Below are 22,859 nucleotides of genomic sequence, written 5' to 3'. Positions count from 1 at the left end.
GTCTCATAGCTAGCTAGCTGTACCACTCACTTTGTCTCTGCATAAAAAAACATCAGTCTTTTCTTGGCTGGTGTCATACGGTGCTAACTGTGAGTGAGGTGAATCTAGTGTTATGTAGACTAGCTAGCGAAATAATATTAGCTAGCTAGCTATTATATATTTTTGCAACTATCATTCATATATAACGTTAGCCTAACTACACCTTACGGCTTTCAGAAAAACACTCTGATAAGATAAATATCTACCCCATTCATACGTTACGGGAGGTAATTAGCTAGAGGTAATGTCAGCTAGGTTACCAAACTTTCATGAGCCAGAGATCACAGTTGCTAGTTGCAACGGTAGCCTATATGGTAACCAGACCTATCCAACTACCTCAAAGCAAAGTGCCTGCCTGTGGTCCTAAAGCCAGTCTTATTCGAATTATGCAATTGCTTACTGTACTGCCACTGCAACGTTCAAAAGAGGTTGAGCTTTGCTTGTAATAAGAGTTGTGTTGATAAAAGGTGGAGGGGACAAAATGCCATTTTCAAAAAGTCGGGGGGACATGTCCCACTCATTTATAAGGAAACCTACGCCCCTGGTTGACACTGCCTTGCTTTCTCTCCCTCTGTCTCTTTCTCTCTTCCATTGGGAGTTCCAGCAGTGACGTCAGTAACTGCTGCAGTATTCAGTGTTTGATGCTAGTCTTGGCCTGTTGTAATAAAGCTTACTGTACAGCTGGCTGACACCCTGATGCAGCACTTTAACTGGAAGGAGGAAAAGGCCCATATTACAGAGCCTAGTGTATTAGACTTGGCTGAATGTCTTTACGTTCTTGGCGAACCCTATACTACACAACCCTTTTTACAAATGGCATAGTTACAGTAACTCACCCACTCTGTCCCCATCTGAAATGGTCAGGTCTGGTCATCTCTGTAGTAATGGGTTTCTCCTTTTCACCTCCTCCTTCCTCAGCCGTGATCCTCTCACAACTCCTAGGGCCACGTCCCGTGGTGAAAGCCAACCTCAGCAGAACGGACAGCACATTCCATCCCCCTCCCTCTCTCCTTCCTTCCTCTGTCCTCCCTCTCTCCTTCCCCCTTCCTTAAATTCCACCCGGAACTGTTCACCTTTGGCCTGGGGTCTTTTCAATTGCCACTGTAAACTGTAAGGCCAAAAAGAGAGGACCCACTGTTTTCCATGTACATATCTGGTGTGTGTGTGTGTGTGTGTGTGTGTGTGTGTGTGTGTGTGAGCACACGCGTGCGTGTGTGTGCGAGTGAGCTCGTAGACTAAATAAGTCCTATGGAATAGAAAATGAGTCTGTAGAGAGAACTAGAGTTCAGATGATAACTCTGTCATGTGGAATCTGTTGCTCTGAGGAGGCGGTGTTGGATTTCACAGCTTCTCTACCGGTGTGTGTGTGTGTGTGTGTGCGCGCGCGCACACTACGTGTACTATCCGTGTGGGCACTCATGTATGTAGGCCACGTGTTAATGCATTTGTACATTAGCCTAGCTGAGTTTTGTCTCTTAGCATGTTTCAGGCAGGGTTTGGAAGAAGCAAATGTCGGGCCCCGTTTTAGACTCTGTCTGTTGGAACCATTAGATGGACTGATAGAGATCCTCATCAGGAATTCAATGTAAACCAAAGCGTTGCACAGCAGGGGCTGCAGAGCCCGAGAGCGGGCCGTGCGTGCTGGGAAAAGACGACTCCTATTTCTCACAAGCAGCGTTTGGCCGGCAGACTGAAAGTAATACACAGAACTGCGTCCTGACGCAAGACTTTCAGTCAGGTACTAAGCAGTGTTAGTGTAAGAGAGGACTGCATCGGCATTGGCAACGGGGAATACACTATCTTCAGCCCACTGAGACACGTGCTTCCCAGCTTATTGGATGGGGGGGGGTCATTAAGTCACATGGCTGCTGTACAGAGGGGTGGGATATGTCATGGAACCATGCCCCCTGGTGGTCATTGACAGTGGTGCTGACCGTGGTCGCTGACTGTGGTCATTGATGGTGGTTGTTGAGAGCAGTTGAAACAACCAATGGGTTTTAGGTTACCCACACTGGAAGCATGTAAAACAGACATCCTGCAATTGTCGACTGTGAGAGTGTGTTTGACCACAGCCGCTTTGGGGGGTGTGGTGGTGGGTGTCCGTGCTGAGTAACTGGCTGATGGAGCTGCTGTTCTGTCGTTGTAGATGTGATCGATCAAAGCCAAGAGCCAGGCAGACAGACCAGACTCAGACCCAGTCTGTCAGTGAGTGGTATTATGTGTATGTGTGGGTATGTGTGTGTGTCTGAACGTGAGTTAGAGAGAGGAAGAGAAAGCGTGTTTTCCTATGTTGGCCCAGTCACATGAATTGATTGATTGGTAATTGGCTCATTAAATAAGAGAGTCATTAGCTCATGGATAAATGCATATCATGGATTAAATCTCTTTCACAATTCAATCCAGTCAAGCTAATGGCTCATGGATTGAAACCCATCATAGAGAAACAAAGCCATTTACACTGTATAGTGCAAGTACAAACTGTTTATTTATAATACAAATGGAGATACCAAGGTATCACCTGTTTAATTGCACTAGATACTGAGGTAACAACTGTTTATTTAACTGTATATTGAGGTTCTCAACTGTTTGTTCACACTAGATACTGAGGTACCAACTGTTTATTCAACTGTATATTGAGGTACCCGAATGTTTATTCACACTAGATACTAAAGTACAAACTGTTATAGATTATTGATACACTTTTTATAACCAGTGTTATGTTAATGTTGTTTTAGCGTTCACATTGATACCCTTGTACTGCAGAAGACCAAAGCAAAAGACATAAGGAGCCACACAAAGCTACTATCCACACAAAAAGTCCACTACACACAGAAATATGGACCAGGTTTCCACTCCAGCCTATCCTATTATTCATCACCCAGATCGATGCACTGGGCCTGGCCGGCAGAGGGAAGAAAACACCTGAGTTATAACGCCTGGGGAGGTGAACAGAAAAGCTGGGTATGAGTCTGAGGACTGGTCCCATCCATCAGCTCCAGCTGTATGCCAGGCCTCTCAGCATTGGCCTCATTCTAAGCTAAATCTACACCCTCTGCAGAGACACAGGGCTTTTCCCTTTCTCGCTCTGGGGGGGGGGCTAGAGAATAGGTGACATATAAGTGCGACAGTGAAAGGACCTGACTGTCAGGTCTCGTTCTTGTCCTTTTCCGCTCCCCTTCTCTCTCCTTCTTCTCTTTCCTAATCTCTCTCACTTCTGTTATCGCCTCAAAACCTGTCAGGTTGCTCCAGCAGCCACCCACTCAGTGTGGGGATGTGGAAGAGAAGGCTGCGCTTGTCTAGGAGCCGGGCTTCAAGCAGGAAAAGCGATGCTAAGTAAGTCTGGATAATCTATAAGGGGCTGGTCTGTTCGGCATGTTGGCTGGATGTTGTGGACGGCCTGTCTGGCTTGGGGTACATTAGAGTGAACTGTGACATTGCTGCATTTCGGTAAATCACACAGTAACCGTGTGGCTGGCACTTGTGTATCGTAACAACGTTCAATGTACATATAGGGTGTGTATTTCGTCGGCTTTGAACAAATTCTACCTCAGGGCTTTATCCTGACTGACATTTTGCTAAGGTTAACTTTCGTGTCAAGAGCCAGTGCTGTTAACATGCTGCCGAAGTAAATATCCAAACTAGATGGACACCAGTGTCTCTCCTGCACTAGAGCTACCTGCCTGCTCCGCTAGCACTGTTAAAGTGCCGTGGACACATAACCTTGAAGCAGTTTTCTTTTATTATTGTTTTTTTCTGAATGTATGAATAAGGGAGTGAGCGTAAATGAGTGAAATGATGAGTGTGTATGATTGCGCTCCGTGGCACCTGCTGTAGGCGACGAACTGGACCATGGGAGTTGACATTGAGCTTATTTGACACCTGCCAGAAACATACTGCGATAAAGCAAAACATTGTTACTTGGTTCTCCAAGTCCTCCTGCGATGCTTGGTAGAAAGATACACAGAGAAACAGATTACGAAGTAGCAATGATTTATGACACGCAGTAAACGCTGTTTTAAAGCACGATGGCAAGAAACGCACGAGAACCCCAGGTTCTCCTCCTTATTATGTGGATCGCAGCGAAGGTGATGCAGCATTTTTTGCCGAATGTTATGGAACACCGCTAATGATTCTTGTACCTTAGGCATCCATTCATGCTTATCATGATAATGAAAACCTGTGTGTTGTATGTCACGCGGTGATATTCTGTGACGGTTAGTGTTGATGGGTGAGGTGACATTTACTACTCACAATAATGGCTTACATTTTGTCTATTCGTTGCCAGGTTATAATAACTTTTGTTTGCTTTCATTCTGGTGTTTCTTTCAGCCATCTTTGCTGCGTCTGTCCTCATCCCTGGGTGGCAGAGCATCAGGGGATATTCAATGTGATTGGTCATCGCGCAGAAGTTACCTTCTTAAATCTGCATAAAACGTAGCTGAACTTTTCACTGCTCTCGCAAGCCCCCCGCACATTTCTCTGCGTGATCTCTATGGAAATGATTCGAGGCGGGACATCTCCTGCCGAAACGCTTCAAGTGAGAATGTAGTGTAATCAGCCTTCACGTGCACGAGCGCCGCTGAACGCACTGCATAAGCGTGAAACCCCCCTGCCTTGCAGCCTATAGGCTCGGTTGAAAATGAATGAGACACCCTGATGGCCAAGCAGAGGTGGGCGCAGTTCGGAGCGCTTAGAGTTTTCTAGAAGGAGCAAGAAAAGTATTTCTTCCAACACTGAGGAGAACATTTGACATTCCTGTTACATGGTTTGCCCAGATCGTCAGGGATCTTAATGAACACCATATAAAGGTGCTCTTCAAGATAAGGATTCAGCAGTGTGTGTGTGTCCCTAAGTCAAGATAACAATGTATTTTTCTTCTTCATTGCAGAGCGGAAAAAACTGAAGTATTAAGTGAGGACCTGCTACAGGTAAGCTTCCAGTTGATTTTCTTAGTGTGTGTGTGTGTGTGTGTGTGTTTTACTGACCTGGCAGTAACAAGGATGGCAATACTAGGCAAAGTGTACACTGTGGGGACATGCTGACTGTCTCCGTGAGGAAGATGAGAAAGAAGCAGGAAAGTCAGGAGGCCTTTATGAAATAGGGGGGAAATACCTTTGTGTCCCCACATGGATATAGATATACCCACAAAAAGAGTGTCTGATCGAAGTTGCGTTTGGGTGTCAAAGCGTATGAGAAGAGAGAGGCCCAGCTCATTCCTGCCGTTCTGTCAACCAGGTGGAGAAGAGGCTGGAGTTGGTCAAGCAGGTGTCCCACAGCACCCACAAGAAGCTGACTGCCTGTCTGCAGGGCCAACAGGGTGTAGACGTGGAGAAGAGGTCTGTCAGATCGCCTTCGGTGAGTTGGCCCGTCTGACGTTTTAATCCTCGTTCCTTCTGGTGGTGCCGACGTGAAAATGCGGCCTGACACACCAGTGTTCTCTTCTGTTTCCGACACAGAAGAAGCTGCCTCTCACAACGCTAGCACAATGTCTGGTGGACGGCGCTGTGGTGTTGGGCGACGACTCACTACTGGGGTGAGCATACACACACAAACACTTACACTCACACAGTAATCTCCTAAACTGCAGATTGGTCCGCCACATAAGTCTCCGGATGTTTCAGGAGCGACGACAAGTAAAGCTTGCAGTGTCACCTGGTTAAACCAGGCCTGGTCCATGATTCACGCAGAGCCCATATCAGGGGCGTTGTTGGACTGATGTCATGTGAAATGTATTACTTTCCTTGTATTGCTTCAACCATCAGCTCATTTCAGTAGCATGTGACACGTTTTAATAAACACGCCTCTAGTAGCTCATATAATAATAACCCAAGATTTGTGTTGACACAAAGGGGCTCAATACAGTCCAATGCACATAGCGGTATTTAAGCCCTCTTATGTCTCAGGTTCTGTATGAAATCCCCCAGTCATTACCGGGGTCAACCCCTTCACAGGTCTGCTTACATTTTCGCAATTGCAGTGGATTGACGCTAAACTGTGTCTGTAAAGACACGGCGTAAGCACTGCTGCTGCCGGCTTGAATGAATCCCGGGGCCTGGTTTGGGTTCTGATTGGCCATGTGCTGCTTTCTTCCGGCCTCTCATTGGCTGGTTGCAGGAAGATGCTGAAACTGTGCGGCGAGACGCAGGAGAAGATGGCTCAGGAGCTTATCTTGTTCGAGTTCACCGTTGAGAGGGACGTGGTGGAACCCCTGTACGAACTAGCCGAGGTACGGTAGACCACCATAACCACGCTCTTCACCACGGCTGTCAAGAGCCCACAACGGCACGTAAAAGCAAAAGCTATTGTACATACGGCGAGAACTTAGAGAAGAGGCATTATTTTGGGGCAGGGAAAGTGCCTCTGACAATGCCACATCTGCCTCTGTCCAACCTCTCACACTGCAGAATGTGGTCTTGTTTTATCACAGTGTGGTTTCTTTCAGGTGGAAATCCCGAACATCCAGAAACAAAGGAAACATTTAGCAAAACTGGTTCTAGACATGGACTCGGCACGCACAAGGTAAGAACAGCTAACTGGTAATGCAGGTGTGTGTGTGTGTGTGAGTGAGCGAATGAGTGAATGATTTAGTGAGTGAGTTAGTTAGGGATTTGGCTGTCTGGAATGGAAGAAAATCTCCTGTGAACGGGACTATTCAGAGTTCCCTATGAATGTCACTGGTTATTGACTGACCACAAAGCATAGTGATAATACTGTAGGCATCACAGTGATAATACTGTAGGCATCACAGTGATAATACTGTAGGCATCACAGTGATAATACTGTAGGCATCACAGTGATAATACTGTAGGTATCATAGTGATAATACTGTAGGCATCACAGTGATAATACTATAGGCATCATAATGATAATACTGTAGGCATCACAGTGATAATACTGTAGGCATCATAATGATAATACTGTAGGCATCACAGTGATAATACTATAGGTATCATAGTGATAATACTGTAGGCATCACAGTGATAATACTATAGGCATCATAATGATAATACTGTAGGCATCACAGTGATAATACTATAGGTATCATAGTGATAATACTGTAGGCATCACAGTGATAATACTGTAGGTATCATAGTGATAATACTGTAGGCATCACAGTGATAATACTGTAGGTATCATAGTGATAATACTGTAGGCATCACAGTGATAATACTATAGGCATCATAATGATAATACTGTAGGCATCACAGTGATAATACTGTAGGCATCATAATGATAATACTGTAGGCATCACAGTGATAATACTATAGGTATCATAGTGATAATACTGTAGGCATCACAGTGATAATACTATAGGCATCATAATGATAATACTGTAGGCATCACAGTGATAATACTATAGGTATCATAGTGATAATACTGTAGGCATCACAGTGATAATACTGTAGGTATCATAGTGATAATACTGTAGGCATCACAGTGATAATACTGTAGGTATCATAGTGATAATACTGTAGGCATCACAGTGATAATACTATAGGCATCATAATGATAATACTGTAGGCATCACAGTGATAATACTGTAGGCATCATAATGATAATACTGTAGGCATCACAGTGATAATACTATAGGTATCATAGTGATAATACTGTAGGCATCACAGTGATAATACTATAGGCATCATAATGATAATACTGTAGGCATCACAGTGATAATACTATAGGTATCACAGTGATAATACTGTAGGCATCATAATGATAATACTGTAGGCATCACAGTGATAATACTATAGGCATCATAATGATAATACTGTAGGCATCACAGTGATAATACTATAGGTATCATAGTGATAATACTGTAGGCATCACAGTGATAATACTATAGGTATCATAGTGATAATACTGTAGGCATCACAGTGATAATACTATAGGCATCATAATGATAATACTGTAGGCATCACAGTGATAATACTATAGGTATCATGGTGATAATACTGTAGGCATCACAGCGATAATACTATAGGTATCATAGTGATAATACTGTAGGCATCACAGTGATAATACTATAGGCATCATAATGATAATACTGTAGGCATCACAGTGATAATACTATAGGTATCATAGTGATAATACTGTAGGCATCACAGTGATAATACTATAGGTATCATAGTGATAATAATGTAGGCATCACAGTGATAATACTGTAGGTATCACAGTGATTATGCTGTAGCTATCACAGTGATTATACTGTAGGTATCACAGTGATAATATTTTAAGCACTACAGTTATAATATTTTAGGCACTACAGTGATGATACTGTAGGCATCACATTGATACTACTGTAGGCATCGCAGTGATACTACTGTAGGCATCACACTGATACTACTGTAGGCATCGCAGTGATACTACTGTAGGTATAGCCAATGTTCTCTATACTCCCACTACATACTCTCCCTCAATACAGCTCTTAACCTGATCATGTTCCTCTGTGGATTTTCTCTCTTGACCTGATTTTCCAGTCATGCCTCCTCCACCTGCTCATCCAGTGCCTGGTCATTGGCAGAGACAGTGCCATAACCACACCGCCATTGTCTGCATGCCGAGTCTGACCCATTCTCGTGACACTAATTATGGTCCAGGACATTGAGAAATGGGATTTATAACCCCCCCCCCCCCCCCCCCCCCGAGTTCCTGCAGTCGTTTGTGCTGACCAAAATGTGTGCCAAGTGTTGCCCATTACACTGTTGTGTGCATTAAGCTCCCCTGGCAGCAGCAGACATTATCTCTGCTCTATGAGTCAGACCTCTCAAATGCATGGAACCGAACCAGAGGGAGAGAGACAGGGATGGTAGTAAGGGAGGATAGATGGGAAATCGGACCGACATACAAACGCAATGAGATGCATACAGACACAGGCTGACAGATAGAAAAAGACAGACACACACACCAGAGTTTCCGCTGGGTCATAAATAGTCATAAAACGTCTTAAATTTAACAATAAGAATTTTAGGCCATAAAAACTTCCGGATTTTCCATACAAGGTCATAAATTACATTTAGCCACGTCTTAAATGTATATGCTCGTCCATTCATTTGTTCTTCCATCAAAATGCGCTGGCGGCGGCAATGGCATTCATTGGTTTCACCTGTTGTAGTTCTGTCTGAGGAATCTAAGTGGTATCACAGCGTCCCAGAACTACAAGGTCCATGCGGCAGTGCAGCAAACAGACTTGTCGAAAGAAACCCGCGCGTACTCCGAACATAGTGTATCATACCGAGTCACTGCTTAGTTTAACTGAAATCATCCTTGCTATCATAATGGGAAAATGTACCTTTAATGATCTATGGCTCGAAGACGTAGCGTTTAGTAGTTGGCTCAAGCCCGTCGCAAACAATCGTTATCAAGCCTATTGCACTCTGTGTAAGAAGGCGTTGGAGCTGTCTAGTTTAGGCATAAAAGCCTTGAAGTCGCATGCTAAATCGGAAAAGCATATCGTTGCTGTTAAAGGCCTGCAGCCAGTGCAGGCGATCCGTCAGTTTTGAGAAATTGGCTGAGCTGAAAAAGGTTGAGGAGGAGATCGCCATTAAAGGGGACGAACTGAGAAAAATGTAGATAGACACTGACTGACTGACTGACTGACTGACTGACTTGTTATTTTGGAAAGTAATGCCATAAAATAATTGTTAATTTACAATGTTACTTTACAATGTTACAATTGTTAAGTGTTGTTCTTGATACTCAACTTGCACTCTTAAGAAATTGGAACCTTAAAATAATAAAACCTGTTACTTTTCAATTATAAAATAAAAATCACTAATAAAAAAAATACTTTTGAAAGGAATTTTAATGACTGAAGTTATTTTTCGTAATTCGTGTAGGTCATAAATTCTAATCATAATGGTCATAAAAAGGTCTTAAAAAGTCATGAATTTGACTGATTAAACCATGCAGAAACCCTGACACACACAGACACATGAAATAACAGACTGGAATTCACAAAAGAAAGAGACTTCTATATATGTCTGTATGTTTTCAGAAGATGTGTAAGCTCCCTGGTCCTTCTCTGCTTCCATCCCTCAGGTTCCAACAGTCCTCCAGATCAGGTGTGTCTGGCAGTGTGCAGCCAGGCGCCAAGGGCGAGCACCTCAGGGAAGAAATGGAAGAGGCAGCCAATCGAATGGAGATATGTCGAGTCAGTCTACCGCTCATGTTCTGCGCTCGTTGAGATGTTTTAATCTGAAATCGTTACATTTCTGAAGTTGGGCTTTTGTTTTGTTTTTTCAGGATCAATTATCAGCAGATATGTATAATTTTGTGGCCAAAGAAATCGACTATGCAAGCTACTTTCAGACAGTAAGTTCTGAAATGTCTTTTTTTTTATTGAACTCCATATGTCTTTTGAGGTACAGCAGAGACATAGAAAATACATTAAAACCTCTCCCTCTCTGTTTTCATCGCTCTGTATTTAACTGTCTCTCTTTACTGGACCTTCTCTCTGTTTTGGACTGTCTCTGTATTTGAGCGTCTCTGTTTAACCGTCTATCTGTGTTTTTAACCGTCTCTCTTTTTTGGACTGTCTCTCTTTTTTGGACTGTCTCTCTGTTTTGGACTGTCTCTGTATTTGAACGTCTCTGTGTATTTAACCATCTCTCTGTATTTAATTGTCTGTCTGTATTTAACCGCCTCTCTGTATTTTACCATCTCTTTGTATTTAACCGTCTCTCTGTATTTAACTGTCTCTGTGTCTCTGTAGTTGATAGAGGTGCAGGCAGAGTACCACAGAAAGTCTTTAGAGCTCCTCCAGAATATTCTCCCTCAGATCAAAGCCTACCAGGGTGAGTCTGTCTAACCATCCTTCAGTCACAGTTAAACACATATGAGGGAAACATAATTGGTTCTCCAAATGTTTAGGGCAGGTGACCACTTGATCGTGGACCCCGTCATAATCAGTCCACCTTGAATGAGGAAAACAATCCTTGGCCCTGGGAAGGGACATTTATAATGTCTACTTCATGGCAAAAGAGAACACTGCACATGTTCAAGCTAACATCCTGCAATTCTGCACTTCTTGTCATTTTTCAAAGCGTTTTTGAGGCTGTGCGGACTGTTATAAAATGTCTATGTCAATTAATAACATCGCTAATTATTCTAATACACCGTCCTAACTTCCACGGATCTCTTTGCCAAAACGAGATTTGAATTTGAAAAGGGGGATTTTCTTTTTGGTATGAACACCTTTCAGTTGGTGGAAGGAATTTCAATGAACTCCCTGAATTGCTGTACCCAATCCCATTGAACGAACAATGCACCCACATCTGAAGCTACAGCACGTTGCCTCATCTAAAGTCAATAGGTGCTGCCCACGGGGCTATTACGTTCTGTAGGTAATGTCACGCCTTACAGACAACCTGAATAACCTGCTGACGGTGTAGCGTTGGTGCCCATCTACGTGTGTGTGTGTTGCGGTTGACAGAGACCTGGGTGGAGAAGCCGTGCTACGGGAAACCCTTAGAGGAGCACCTGGCACTCAGCGGGCGGGACATCGCCTTTCCTATCGAAGCCTGTGTCACCATGCTGCTGGAGTGTGGCATGCAGGAAGAGGTCAGCGGGGGGTTTCCGCCGCGGACAATGTCTCCCCGTTACCGGCAGTCGTCGCGCCGTGGCGATCAGCCTAACCCCCCTGTGTACCTGTGCCACTCCAGGGCCTGTTCAGAGTGGCGCCCTCCGCCTCCAAGTTGAAGAAGCTCAAGGCTTCCCTGGACTGTGGCGTGTTGGATGTGCAGGAGTACTCTGCCGACCCTCACGCCATCGCAGGTGAGTTGCCCCCACCCCCCCCCGTCCTCACAGATTTGTAACGGAGGTCGTCGGAGAACCTGTCCTGCTCAGCGTGCGTTATCGAGGTCCCCCGTCGTCGGCGCATAAACCCTGACGGTGTAAGACATTTACTGTTCGTGGGAGTGAACACGCCGTTCCAGATTGAAGCCTGGAAAATTGTTTTCTTACGAATCCTCTTCCGTGTTCGTTTCTAATGATTCCGTGTAAACCAGGTTGAAACGCAGAGCTGGCGCCAAAAGAGAAGATAATTTGCAAGGGTCAAGGCAGATCCATGTCAGATCCATGTCCTATGCCAGTCCAAATAAATCAAAATCAAGTCAACTTCTGAGTGCTCTTTTAATATAGTTAGGTTAGGTTTCCTTGGGGGGGATTCAAACTGCTATGCATTTAATGTATTTATCTAGTGCAGCTACTCACAGGCGTGCCCTAAACACACAGAGAGGCTATTTGGACTATATTAATTTTCGTGAACACCGTATCATTTACATAACGTTAGCATAAAATCGAAATTCAATTTTTGATTCACACTAGCACAGAGTTAACTGTCACTGCGCCACGTATGTTTGCTAGCTGTTGGGCACATTTTGAAGAACCTATCTAACATACAGAGTCTAGTGTTATCAAATGCCTGGAGCAGTTTACATACGTAGTCTCTAATCAGCTGATATCTTATGAAGTTCTCTGTTCTTGCTTTCCCTCAGTTGATCAAAGGAGGCAGAAGTCCTTTCTAGCTAAAGATCCCCTATGCTCTGGATCCCCCACCATTGCCCAGTGATTGAAAGTGTTATCTTAAGTCAGAAGGGGCGAAGGAGGGGTTCCGCGCTATGGGGAGCAAGAAGGACACTGTCCACGTTGAAAGTGTGCCTTCATTTGCTCACAGATCAAGGTGCCGTGCGACGAGTAATGGGATTATGACCATCAAGTGGCAATCTTTTGCTGTATTCTAAGCCAACTGGAGGATGCCATGACCTCATCAAGCCAAAATGTAGTTATTGGCTGGCTATAGAAACGTAGATTTTATGGATTAGGTAAAGCAATTTTGTGAGATTTTTAATTTTTTATTAACTATTTCCAAACAAGGAGATTGAGTTGACTCTAAAATTTTACATTTGTTTTAAGTTTCTTCATAAACGGGAGAAGGTTAGCTTTCATTTTTTTGCAGGTTTTTTTAATTAATTCCCTAGACTCTGTTGTAATATTACATTTCGGCAGGACTGCATGTAGGCAGGACAATTTGACTCGACAAAGCCTTTTCTGCGTCACAAGCTATTACCTTGTGACGCAGAACAGTTCCAAATACCAGGCAATTTTGGCACAAAACCTTCAGGCATCCATTAGAAAGCTGAATATGAAGAGGAAGTTCACCTTTCAGCATGACAACGACCCAAAGCACACATCCAAATCCACAAAAGCGTAGCTTCACCAGATTTATTAACGTTTTGGAATGGCCCAGCCAGAGCCCAGACCTGAATCCAATTGAACATCTATGGGGTGATCTGAAGAGGGCTGTGCACAGGGGATGTCCTCGCAAACTGACAGATTTGGAGCGCTTTTGCAAAGAAGTGTGGGCCAATATTGCCACGTCAAGATGTGCCATGCTAATAGAGTCCCACCCAAAAAGACTGAGTACTGTAATAAAATCAAAAGATGCTTCAAGAAAGTATTAGTTTAAGGGTGTGCACACTTACGCGACCAGGTTATTGTGAGTTTTAGATTCTTTATTTTTCCCCCTCAAAGAATTCACTTTGTTTTTCAATTGATTTGTTCACATTATAGGTCACATTAAAAGTGGAAAGTGTTCTGACATGATTTATATTTGTCTCATTCTTTTACATCACAGAAACCTGGCATTTTAACAGGGGTGTAGACTTTCTATCACTTGAGTCTTGAATAATCTGTAACGGTGATGCCTTTGTCTGTAGAATGGGCTTCAGTTGGGGATGAAGCCGGTTCGGTGGTTTGCCCATGGATGGGCTGAGCCTTTTCACCAGAGTTCCTGCTTGAGTCTTAAATAGAAAAATGTGTACTCCTGCTTCCAGATCCCTATCATTCATATGTATGACTTTAATAATATCTTATCCAGAGTGGGCGGCAGACCTCCCTCAGCAACTGTCTGGGTAAACATTTTGGTTCAGGTAAGGTTAGAGAACAACCTAGAATCAATCTGAATCAATCTGACTTGGGGGTCTTTCCACTATTCAGGATTGAAATTGATTGTTTCTTGTGTTTCTCAGTGAGAGATTTCTGCGTTCATTTTGAAATCCTCTTCATTTAGGGTGTGGAGATTTCAGTACTTCAGGTATCTGGACATGTTTAAAGGACTAATGTCTGCTTGAGATGCATTAAAGGACTCAGAAAACTGACGGGAACTCATTAATGGTCTTAGTGATGAGACTACCTTCCCAGTTATATACTTGATTTTGTGGCTTGTATGATCGCTCTCAGTTTTGCACAGTCATCTAGCCAGTTTCATGGTACCGTCAGAATTTGATGGATACATCTTGGTGTTATTCACATACAGTACATCCCCAGAGGAAAAAGTTACAGTGATAGACATCCAGTAGAAATTCTCTCCTAACCAACCCTTTCAAGGCGTTTCATCTTTTGGCACTGATGTCTTTAGGTCTATCCAGTCGTTTTAAAATTGTTCATTCCCTTACCTCTCCTTTTTAAGTGCAACCTGCCCCCTCATTCTCTCTTCATCCATATTTCTTTCACTCTGCCTCCTCTTGTTTCTCAAAAGGTGCTTTGAAATCCTACCTACGGGAACTGCCAGAGCCACTGATGACCTTTGAACTTTACGATGAATGGATCCAAGCTTCTAAGTCAGTATAAGTTTAAAGTTTTGCTGTTAGTTGAGGGTTATTCATGGGTTTCATTAATATGCTATTCTGAGATTATTTATTCATTGCAAAATGATTACATTATTCAAGTTTCACTTTCACAGTATTCACACGTTTTTATGGTGGGGTTGTTTGGCAGCATTCAGGACCAGGACAAAAGACTACAAGCCCTCCTAGCAACCTGCGAGAAATTACCCCTGGCCAATGGCAACAACTTCAAGTGAGTTGCCTAATCAGGCTTTCTGCTCTCCCCCATACCCATTCTCTGGTCAGCTTTTACCATTCATATCCTCTTATCACCTCAGTGGAGGAACGCATTTGAACTACTAAAGAGTTCATCATAGGTCTCAAGCAGCCAGATTCGCTATGGTTTTGATTTGTTTTTTTGTGGTTTGTTGTGTTGACCGCATGATCAAGAAAAGCATGATGGAATATTTGTTTCATAGGCTTACTTTTTTAAGTGGGTCCCTTTTGGAAACACCTGTTGAACCTGACCCCGATTAATTTACCAAGGTTTTATCTTTAACAGCCTGTTCATCTCAGCCACAAATCTAGGATTCAAGATTTTCCTGCATATCCAGTTAATGCAGTACATGCATGATTATGATTAAAAAAAAAATACAGAAACACATTCTTTTCTCTCTCTCTCTCTTTTTTTTTTCCTCTCTCTTTTTCTCTCTCTTTTTCTCTCTCTCTTTAGGTATTTAATCAAATTCCTCGCCAAGTTGGATGACTTCCAGGATGAAAATAAAATGACCCCTGGGAATATTGCGATCGTGCTGGGCCCCAACCTGCTGTGGACAACACAGGAAGGGTGTGACTCTTTACCCCCTTTAGTCACAACATTCAGACTGTTGCACTGGACAAATTTTTCTTTAAGTAATGCCTGCTGATGTATAGAGATACATGGCATTGTGGTTCAACGCTGGCATTAACTGCAGAAGGACTACTTGATATTCAAATCTTTGCAACCTTGACCGTGTACATTTTCTTGTCTTAACTTTTGTCAGTAATCTAATGGTCAGTTCTTTTATGTCATGAACATGCATAAAACTGTCCCAGTGTGATAGCGCTCGTATCTCAAAATCCGTGGTGATAATTTCCAGCACAGAACCCTTGAATTGAATTTGCTGTCTGATAATGACTTATTACTCCCTGTCAAACTAAACCAACTCCATCTCTTCCTGTCCAACCCTCCAGGAATATTACTGAGATGATGACCACTGTGTCCCTGCAGATCGTAGGCATCATTGAACCCATCATCCAGCATGCAGACTGGTTCTTCCCCGGAGGTGAGAGAGTTACTGACGGCTCAGCCTCTGGCTCCCTCGTCCATTAAGTCTTAATACTGTTGCTTTAATGTTCCTGGCTTTTATCCTCCTCAGTGAGGGAGTGAGTTGTGGCGAGGGCCGGGCCTCACGGAGTACGACAGCCTGTCACCGGCGCCTAGGAGGCCTTTCCCCCCATTTAAGGACGTTGTTCTCGTTACGGGATACGCGTGTGTCGTGTCAAAGTGAATCACCTCACCTGTCTCATTCCACTCTTTCAGAGATTGAGTTTAATGTCACAGGGAACTACGGCAGCCCAGTGCACACCAACCACAACGCCAACTACAGCTCCATGCCCTCTCCAGACATGGACCACTCTGAACGCAAGCACAGTGACCAGGGCCGACGCCCGCTCAGCGTTGCCACCGACAACATGATGCTGGAGTTCTATAAGAAGGATGGGTAAGAGGACCCGATGGACGTCCGTTTCCGGTCTGTCTTGGCTGTTGTGGACGTTGGTTTTTATAGTTTAGTGCAAATTAAAGGATACAGAAAAGCAGTGGTTAATGGTTGGGTTGACTAGCGGCAGTTTTTTAGTAATTGGTGATCTTTTATTTTTTTTAAGAACGTTATTAGAAACGTATATTAAATACTTACAAATAGAAGTAATTGATTTAGTGTTTTTTTTTTTTTTACTTCTAAAATACACAAACAGTAGGTATTTAAAACTCACTGTGTACTAAGTCTGTCATATTTTTATGTGAAGACAGTTGATTTTCTTCGTAAGATCATGCAAGTCTGTATGGTGGATGGGAAAGTGAGTTCAGTAAGGAGTTCTGTTTGAGTATGAGGGGGTGGGAGGATAGCCAAATACTTCATCTTGTGCCAGAGAAAGAACTGCACTGTGACAGACATGCAGACAGAGCTGGTGCTGTGCGAGGATTAGTTTCAAGTCAATCATGTTCTCTCTCGATCTCCCTTTTCAAATGACTTCTCCCTCTTATCGGTCCCTGTTCAGCAGAGCAGACTGTCTGAGCCCCTCTGCCCTGGGACCACGAAACCCCAGCTAATTAAACCTGGCCCGACTCTATAGGGACCTGTCAACAGAGTCCTGCTCTCATTAGAAACACACACCCCTCCAGATGGAGGGAGGGTCAGGTCACGGAGCGTTCTACAACGAGCTGAGACCAATCGGGTGGTAGCGTTTCCAGCTTTGATTCATTTTCATTGACTGGAATGGTATGAGTTCAAAACAAAACATGAGCCGCACAGTTTTGACAGGTGTGCCGCCAGGGTTTGTGTCGCCCCCCCCCCCCCCCCAGTCTATTTCTGGTTATCCAGGTAGTCCACGCAGTTTGGTTGTATTCACTCTGGGCCTTTCTCTGAAGCACTATGAAAGATGCACGTCACACCCTGTCGTTCTCGGGTTTATCATGTGAAATTCGTCGTCGACTCAAAGGAAGTCTGATCTACTACGTGGCCTCTGACCACCCGTAGTTATCAAGGGTTCTCTGTGGCAAATGAGAGCATGCAATGCTGCAATTGACGTCTTCATTATAACATATATTGTTCTGGTGTATTTTTACGGCCTTGGGTAAACGTTGACCTAATTAGCTTTACACTAAGAGATAATTGTCTCACTGGTAGGACGTGCTCGGAGCTCTTTAGGGAAGGAACACGTTCATACCTCAAAATCCCTCTCCTCATTACTCTCAGTATTCCTCCATTGAGGTGATGTTCGTCCATCTTGTCTCCAACCGCACGGGCTGCTGTGTTATCTCTGTGAATGAGTAAATGGCGGTGCTCTTGATCCTTACCCTATATTGTGTTGTTTTTGTCTTAACAAGCAGCGTTAGGAAAATTCAAAGGTACTGTACATGTCTCCTGCCTGTTTCTCTGTCCTTTTCTTTGTTCACCCTTGTCTGAGTTGCCTGTGGAGAAAAATCCCTCTGTCATCACGTGTCTGTCAGTATTCAGGTCACGGTTTTTCTCTGAACCAACCCGAAACACTTGGAAGCCCTATGTGATTCGACGCTCGCCACGTAGCGCTGCCCAATTACTGTTGTAAACTTCTTGTGTGTGAACATTGTTCTCTCATTGAGAATTTCATTTGTTCACTTGGAGTTAACGTTTTGCTGATGTGGAAACCGGTGGCAACAGTTGTTTGTCACACAGAAGCCAACCACACACACACACACACACACACACACACACACTGGGACACATCGGCACGTTTTCCTCCCCTAGTGTTTCTACCCTGTGCCAGTTCAGTAAAGATTGTATGGACGACTGTAAGCGCCATCAGATGAGGCAGCCGGTCTTTGCTTACCTCCGACCCCTGACCGCTGTCTCTGATTGGCTGTGCGTCTGTGTCCCACTGCAGCATGGGAGTAAGGGTGATGGACACTTCTTGGGTGTCGCGCCGCGGTTCGTCGTCGGCGCGTAAAACCTCTTCCGCGGGGGTGCAGCCCCCACTCCTGCCCTCAGATGCCCTCATCCCCGAGCAGGGGGAGCTCTCCGCATCCCCCTCCGCAACCCCTCCTCCCGCTAGCAGCGACCGTGCCAGGTAAGGCCGCTGTGCCCCCCCCCCCCCCCACTCCCGTTTGCGTCCGTTCGTCGCGAGACTGTCCCTGACACGGCGTTGTCGCTCTGTTTCTGTGTGTTGACGCATTATGATTCGCATCATCTTTCACCTTTGTGTGAACCCTGGCCACTCACATCTGTTGCATGTGTTCTCCAGCTCGGTTTGATCTTGCCGCGATGTTTTTCTCCCTGTGTTTGATCTCCTGTGTTTCTAAAGCCCTTTGAAGTGAATGTTGTGCTTGGTTTGTTTCATATCCAGGCTCTACCAAAGTTTTTATTTATTTTTTTATGAACATAAATGTATGTATTTTTTCATTTGTGTTCAAAGAGTACTTCAAGTCGACCCATAAAAGAGTGAAAATGCGTGCTACGAAAATGCTCATCTCAGAGCTAGCTTGGCAGTGCAGCATCTACATGTTTCCTTTCCATCTATCTGAAAAGGTTTTATTTACACTGCTCATGTTACTTTTTTTCTTGCATTTGTCCAAATGTAACTCATGGCCTTGAGTGGCCATACCTCCAAATCTCAGCACACCTGGTCTGATCTAACAGGCTACTATTGTCATAACTTAAGTTAAAGAGGTATGTTGGTTGGAGATATGGCCTGGGCCAATGCATGATGCATTTTCATTAGCTCTTCTCTATTTGCATTCTCCTTAGACCTCTCTCTTCGCTGTGTTAACACCACTGTGATCTGATCCTGTCCCAGATACAGAAAACCTGCACTCGTTCTCCTTCACACTAAAAAAAAATGCACGAGTTATTAAGTGCTCACAAAAATGGCCCTCCTGGACTTGATTTTTTTTTTCTTCCAATGCATTTCGTTCCACTACAGGAACAAGCTAATATTGGCCTCTCCCTTACAAAACTAAATTCCCTGTTAAATCGTTGACATCTTTGTCATTGCAGCTCTGATGACGCTTCGTCCACTTGGACTGAATCCTGTTATGTCTACCCCTCCCCAGAGGAGGAAAGGCCCCCTCCCCCTTACCCCTCTTTCTCCTCCTCTTTCTCCTCCTCTTGCTACCCTCCTCCTCACCCTCCCTACCCCCGAGCACCGCAGTGCGCACGCCCCGTCGCCCCGGGTCCTGAGTCCGTTCCCCCCGCTGGGCCGTCCCCACCACCTCCCTCCCGCTGGTCTGGCTACAGCCCTCCTCTACTGTCCCCCTCCTCATGCCCACCTCCCTCTCCCTCCCCCCAGCAGCTTGATATAAACTCTAACCCTAAGCCCAGCTCCCTGCACCTGCCCAAACAGAGCTCCCTGGCCGAAGCTCTGCATGCGCCCCCGCCACCAGAAACTAACGTCCCCCCGCTCTACATGAGAACCCCCCCCGTGCTGACCCGAAATGACCCATCCCTCGGCCCTTACCCCCCTAACTTCCCCCTGTCCGCACCTCCTCTGTGGGCCGCCTGTGCCTGTAGCCGAGAGAGAGGAGCCAAGCCGAATAGGTAAATACCACTCCACTCCCAGGTGTTTGGACACATCTGTGTTGGGAGCACAAGGGCCCGAGAAGCTTGTCGTGACGAGATAAGGGATGGGACAGTAAGACACCAAGGGACCCCGAGAGGCTTGTTGTGACGAGATAAGGGATGGGACAGTAAGACACCAAGGGACACGAGAGGCTTGTTGTGACGAGATAAGGGATGGGACAGTAAGACACCAAGGGACCCCGAGAGGCTTGTCGTGACGAGATAAGGGATGGGACAGTAAGACACCAAGGGACCCCGAGAGGCTTGTCGTGAGGAGATAAGGGATGGGACAGTAAGACACCAAGGGACACGAGAGGCTTGTTGTGACGAGATAAGGGATGGGACAGTAAGACACCAAGGGACCCGAGAGGCTTGTCGTGGCGAGATAAGGGATGGGACAGTAAGACACCAAGGGACCCGAGAGGCTTGTCGTGACGAGATAAGGGATGGGACAGTAAGACACCAAGGGACACAAGTGAAAGAGAGGGGGCTCACTGCCATCTGCCTGACGTCCTGTTGTTGTCAATTGTGTTCATATGTTCTTGAATTTGCTCCTCAAATTCTACTTTTTTCATACAAATCTGTGTTTTTCACACGTTGCCAGTGAATCGTGAAAGGTGTTGCCAGGCAACAAAGAACATTTTCGAAACAGTCGGCGGTAGCGGAATACGGTGGAGGTTTAATGAGTCATTTTGGTGGGCCTGGTTGGCCTTGTGTTGGAATTGGCTTGGGTCTGTTTCTGAATATGAATTGGATTGACAGTGACTAAGTGAGAAATTGATGTTCTGGGCATGATTCCTATCTGATCATTGGCCCTCATCCCAAGGGATCTCGTAACTTCAACTGCTGAAAGGCAGGCCTTGTTTGTGTGGCTCCACCCAAACTCCAAATCCCTCCAGTCCCGATCACTCATCCTCATCTGCTGTCAGTGGGTGGAGGCAATTGGAGCTGGTGAAGCTGTCACTCATATCCTCTTATAGACAGGTTAGGTTTTGACCTTCTGGCTCTCAGCCTGCTAGTGTTCTATCTGCATAGCACCATTAAGAAAGAACTCCTGTAAGGCTACATGCTTTATTTGGGATTTTTTGTTTTTTGGCTTACGCTTTACTGCAATACTGCTGCTAGTGTATACTTGCAGTTGTGAAAATAAGCAACTAAGATTATCAGACATTTAGCTATGAGGATTTTTTACTTCTATGGTTGACATAACAGGAACAAGATCAACGTATTCAGCCAGACCTGCAACTGTAAGCTTCATGTCAAAGATTGAGGTCACCTACCTACTGCTTGCATAGAGAAGCGCACAGACTTATGGTGATGCTATGATTGTTATTAATATTCTTTTTTACTTCCCCAGTACTCTGAAGAACAAGGAACTGTCTCCAGTGATTGGACAGAAGGGCTTCCAGGGAATAGCACCCTCTGGTGGGCTGTCACAGTACTCTTCTGAACCTAGCCCTCACACCCTAAGAAGAGGTACTGCTAGAGGAATGGTGTTTGTGTGTGTGTGTGTGTGTGTTCATTTGTACTAGTGACACTTTCCTTGTACAAAGCGGCCAGATTGTTCTGCCTTGGCTTGTCACCTCTCAAATCCAGTCAGCTTCGTTTCTCACCAGGTGTTCTGTCTTGTCTCTCCGCAGCCAAGAAGCTGGCCCCGGTACCCCCTAAACCGTACTCCCAGTCGGGGGGAATGTGTGACCAGTCCCCAGGTCAGCCCTCCCCGGTCAGCCTCTCCCCCACCCCTCCTAGTACCCCCTCCCCATACGGCTTCAGCTACCCCCAGGGCTACGCTACCATTGGCTCCCCGGGACAGGCCCAGCCTGCCGCCGCCCCGTCCCTCTCCTCGCCTCCCTCGCTGGTCGGAGCGCTCGCCAAGGCCCGGCCCACTCCCAAGCCGCCCCGGCAGAGACCCAGCCTGCCCCCGCCTCAGCCCCCCGGCACCCCGGGCTCCAGCCCCCAACCCCTGGAGCACAGTGGGGGTCTGCTGGATGGATTGTCTCCGGGGGAGAGCATGTCCACAGGTAAATGCTTCATTGGAGAGTTGGTAAACAAGGAGCCGATCTCGCGATCCAGTGTGCCGGACGGAGTGTTCACTTTGTTTCTGCTAAATTAATTATTTGCTGTGGTTTGTGATAACCTGCTGATACATTAATCCCTTTTATGTGTAAATAAAAAAATAATCAAAAATAAGCTGTGGGAATCTGACGCACACAAAGAAGTCAAACGGTGGAAAGATTCTAATCACTATGTCATCTTTTTTCTTTCGTGGGTTCCTATTACTGTCTGCCAACAGCGGTATGAGGCGAGTGGTTCAGTATGGGCTTAATGTGAGAGGGACGTTTAGGGTAAGCAGGAGTTCCAGTACTGTACTAGAGCCTCACCCTCCCTCCCCACCCACCCAGCCAACCAACCCGTCGGCCATCTTGGCTCCCTGCGGGGGGCTGCATGGCTCCAGCTGTCTGTATACATACCCGTATACATAAACACTGTGTATACCGAGTATCTGTGTATCTCCGCTCCGTTCAGTCCACCACTAACCCATTATGTCGGCCGTTGCATGGTGGCTGCGATGCATGGCTTGTGGACGTGTCTGAAAGACCTGTCCGCTGACCCCACCTGCACACAGGACACAGAAGATTGGCATCATCTTGCGCTGACCCCGGAAACGCCCTTCCCCTGAGATTCCCCAGAGTCACGCAGCATCCCACCTCTGTCCTGTCCAGTGCCAGCTGCCCTTTTTCCTTCAGCACCGCACAAACCTCCCACAGGCCTTGTTCCGTTCCTCACCCACTTGCTGTTCTTGGAATGAAGTCAGCTTGTTATCATCCAGTCTGTGACTGTGGTCCATCTCGGTGTTTAGACA

General features: G+C 45.4%; 1 protein-coding gene across 9 annotated transcripts in view; it reads left to right on the top strand.

The window, feature by feature from the left end:
* LOC105007075 (rho GTPase-activating protein 44) overlaps positions 1–22,859 on the top strand; it is a 58,141-nt gene that overhangs the window by 30,264 nt on the left and 5,018 nt on the right. Inside the window, exons 1-22 of one of the 9 annotated variants that reach the window (XM_013133935.4) lie at positions 3,224–3,372; positions 4,928–4,967; positions 5,275–5,394; positions 5,496–5,572; positions 6,154–6,265; positions 6,482–6,558; positions 10,078–10,189; positions 10,282–10,350; positions 10,751–10,832; positions 11,471–11,598; positions 11,700–11,811; positions 14,576–14,657; positions 14,815–14,895; positions 15,376–15,489; positions 15,876–15,967; positions 16,225–16,405; positions 17,791–17,811; positions 18,327–18,509; positions 19,436–19,975; positions 21,354–21,472; positions 21,637–22,017; positions 22,290–22,341. In XM_013133935.4, coding sequence (XP_012989389.1) covers positions 3,311–3,372; positions 4,928–4,967; positions 5,275–5,394; positions 5,496–5,572; positions 6,154–6,265; positions 6,482–6,558; positions 10,078–10,189; positions 10,282–10,350; positions 10,751–10,832; positions 11,471–11,598; positions 11,700–11,811; positions 14,576–14,657; positions 14,815–14,895; positions 15,376–15,489; positions 15,876–15,967; positions 16,225–16,405; positions 17,791–17,811; positions 18,327–18,509; positions 19,436–19,975; positions 21,354–21,472; positions 21,637–22,017; positions 22,290–22,297 — 2,793 coding nt within the window. In that variant the 5' untranslated portion in view covers positions 3,224–3,310 and the 3' untranslated portion in view covers positions 22,298–22,341. Of the gene's footprint in view, positions 1–3,223; positions 3,373–4,927; positions 4,968–5,274; positions 5,395–5,495; positions 5,573–6,153; positions 6,266–6,481; positions 6,559–10,077; positions 10,190–10,281; positions 10,351–10,750; positions 10,833–11,470; positions 11,599–11,699; positions 11,812–14,575; positions 14,658–14,814; positions 14,896–15,375; positions 15,490–15,875; positions 15,968–16,224; positions 16,406–17,790; positions 17,812–18,326; positions 18,510–19,435; positions 19,976–21,353; positions 21,473–21,636; positions 22,018–22,289; positions 22,342–22,859 lie in introns of those variants that run through there. The other 8 variants (XM_020046831.3, XM_020046830.3, XM_013133934.4 and 5 more) reach the window with 8 other exon arrangements.

This window comes from Esox lucius, chromosome 5, assembly GCF_011004845.1.
Source record: "Esox lucius isolate fEsoLuc1 chromosome 5, fEsoLuc1.pri, whole genome shotgun sequence".
Taxonomy (NCBI): Eukaryota; Metazoa; Chordata; class Actinopteri; order Esociformes; family Esocidae; genus Esox; species Esox lucius.
The sequence above is the reverse complement of the archived record's forward strand: the minus strand, read 5'-3'. Positions and strand labels throughout refer to the sequence as shown.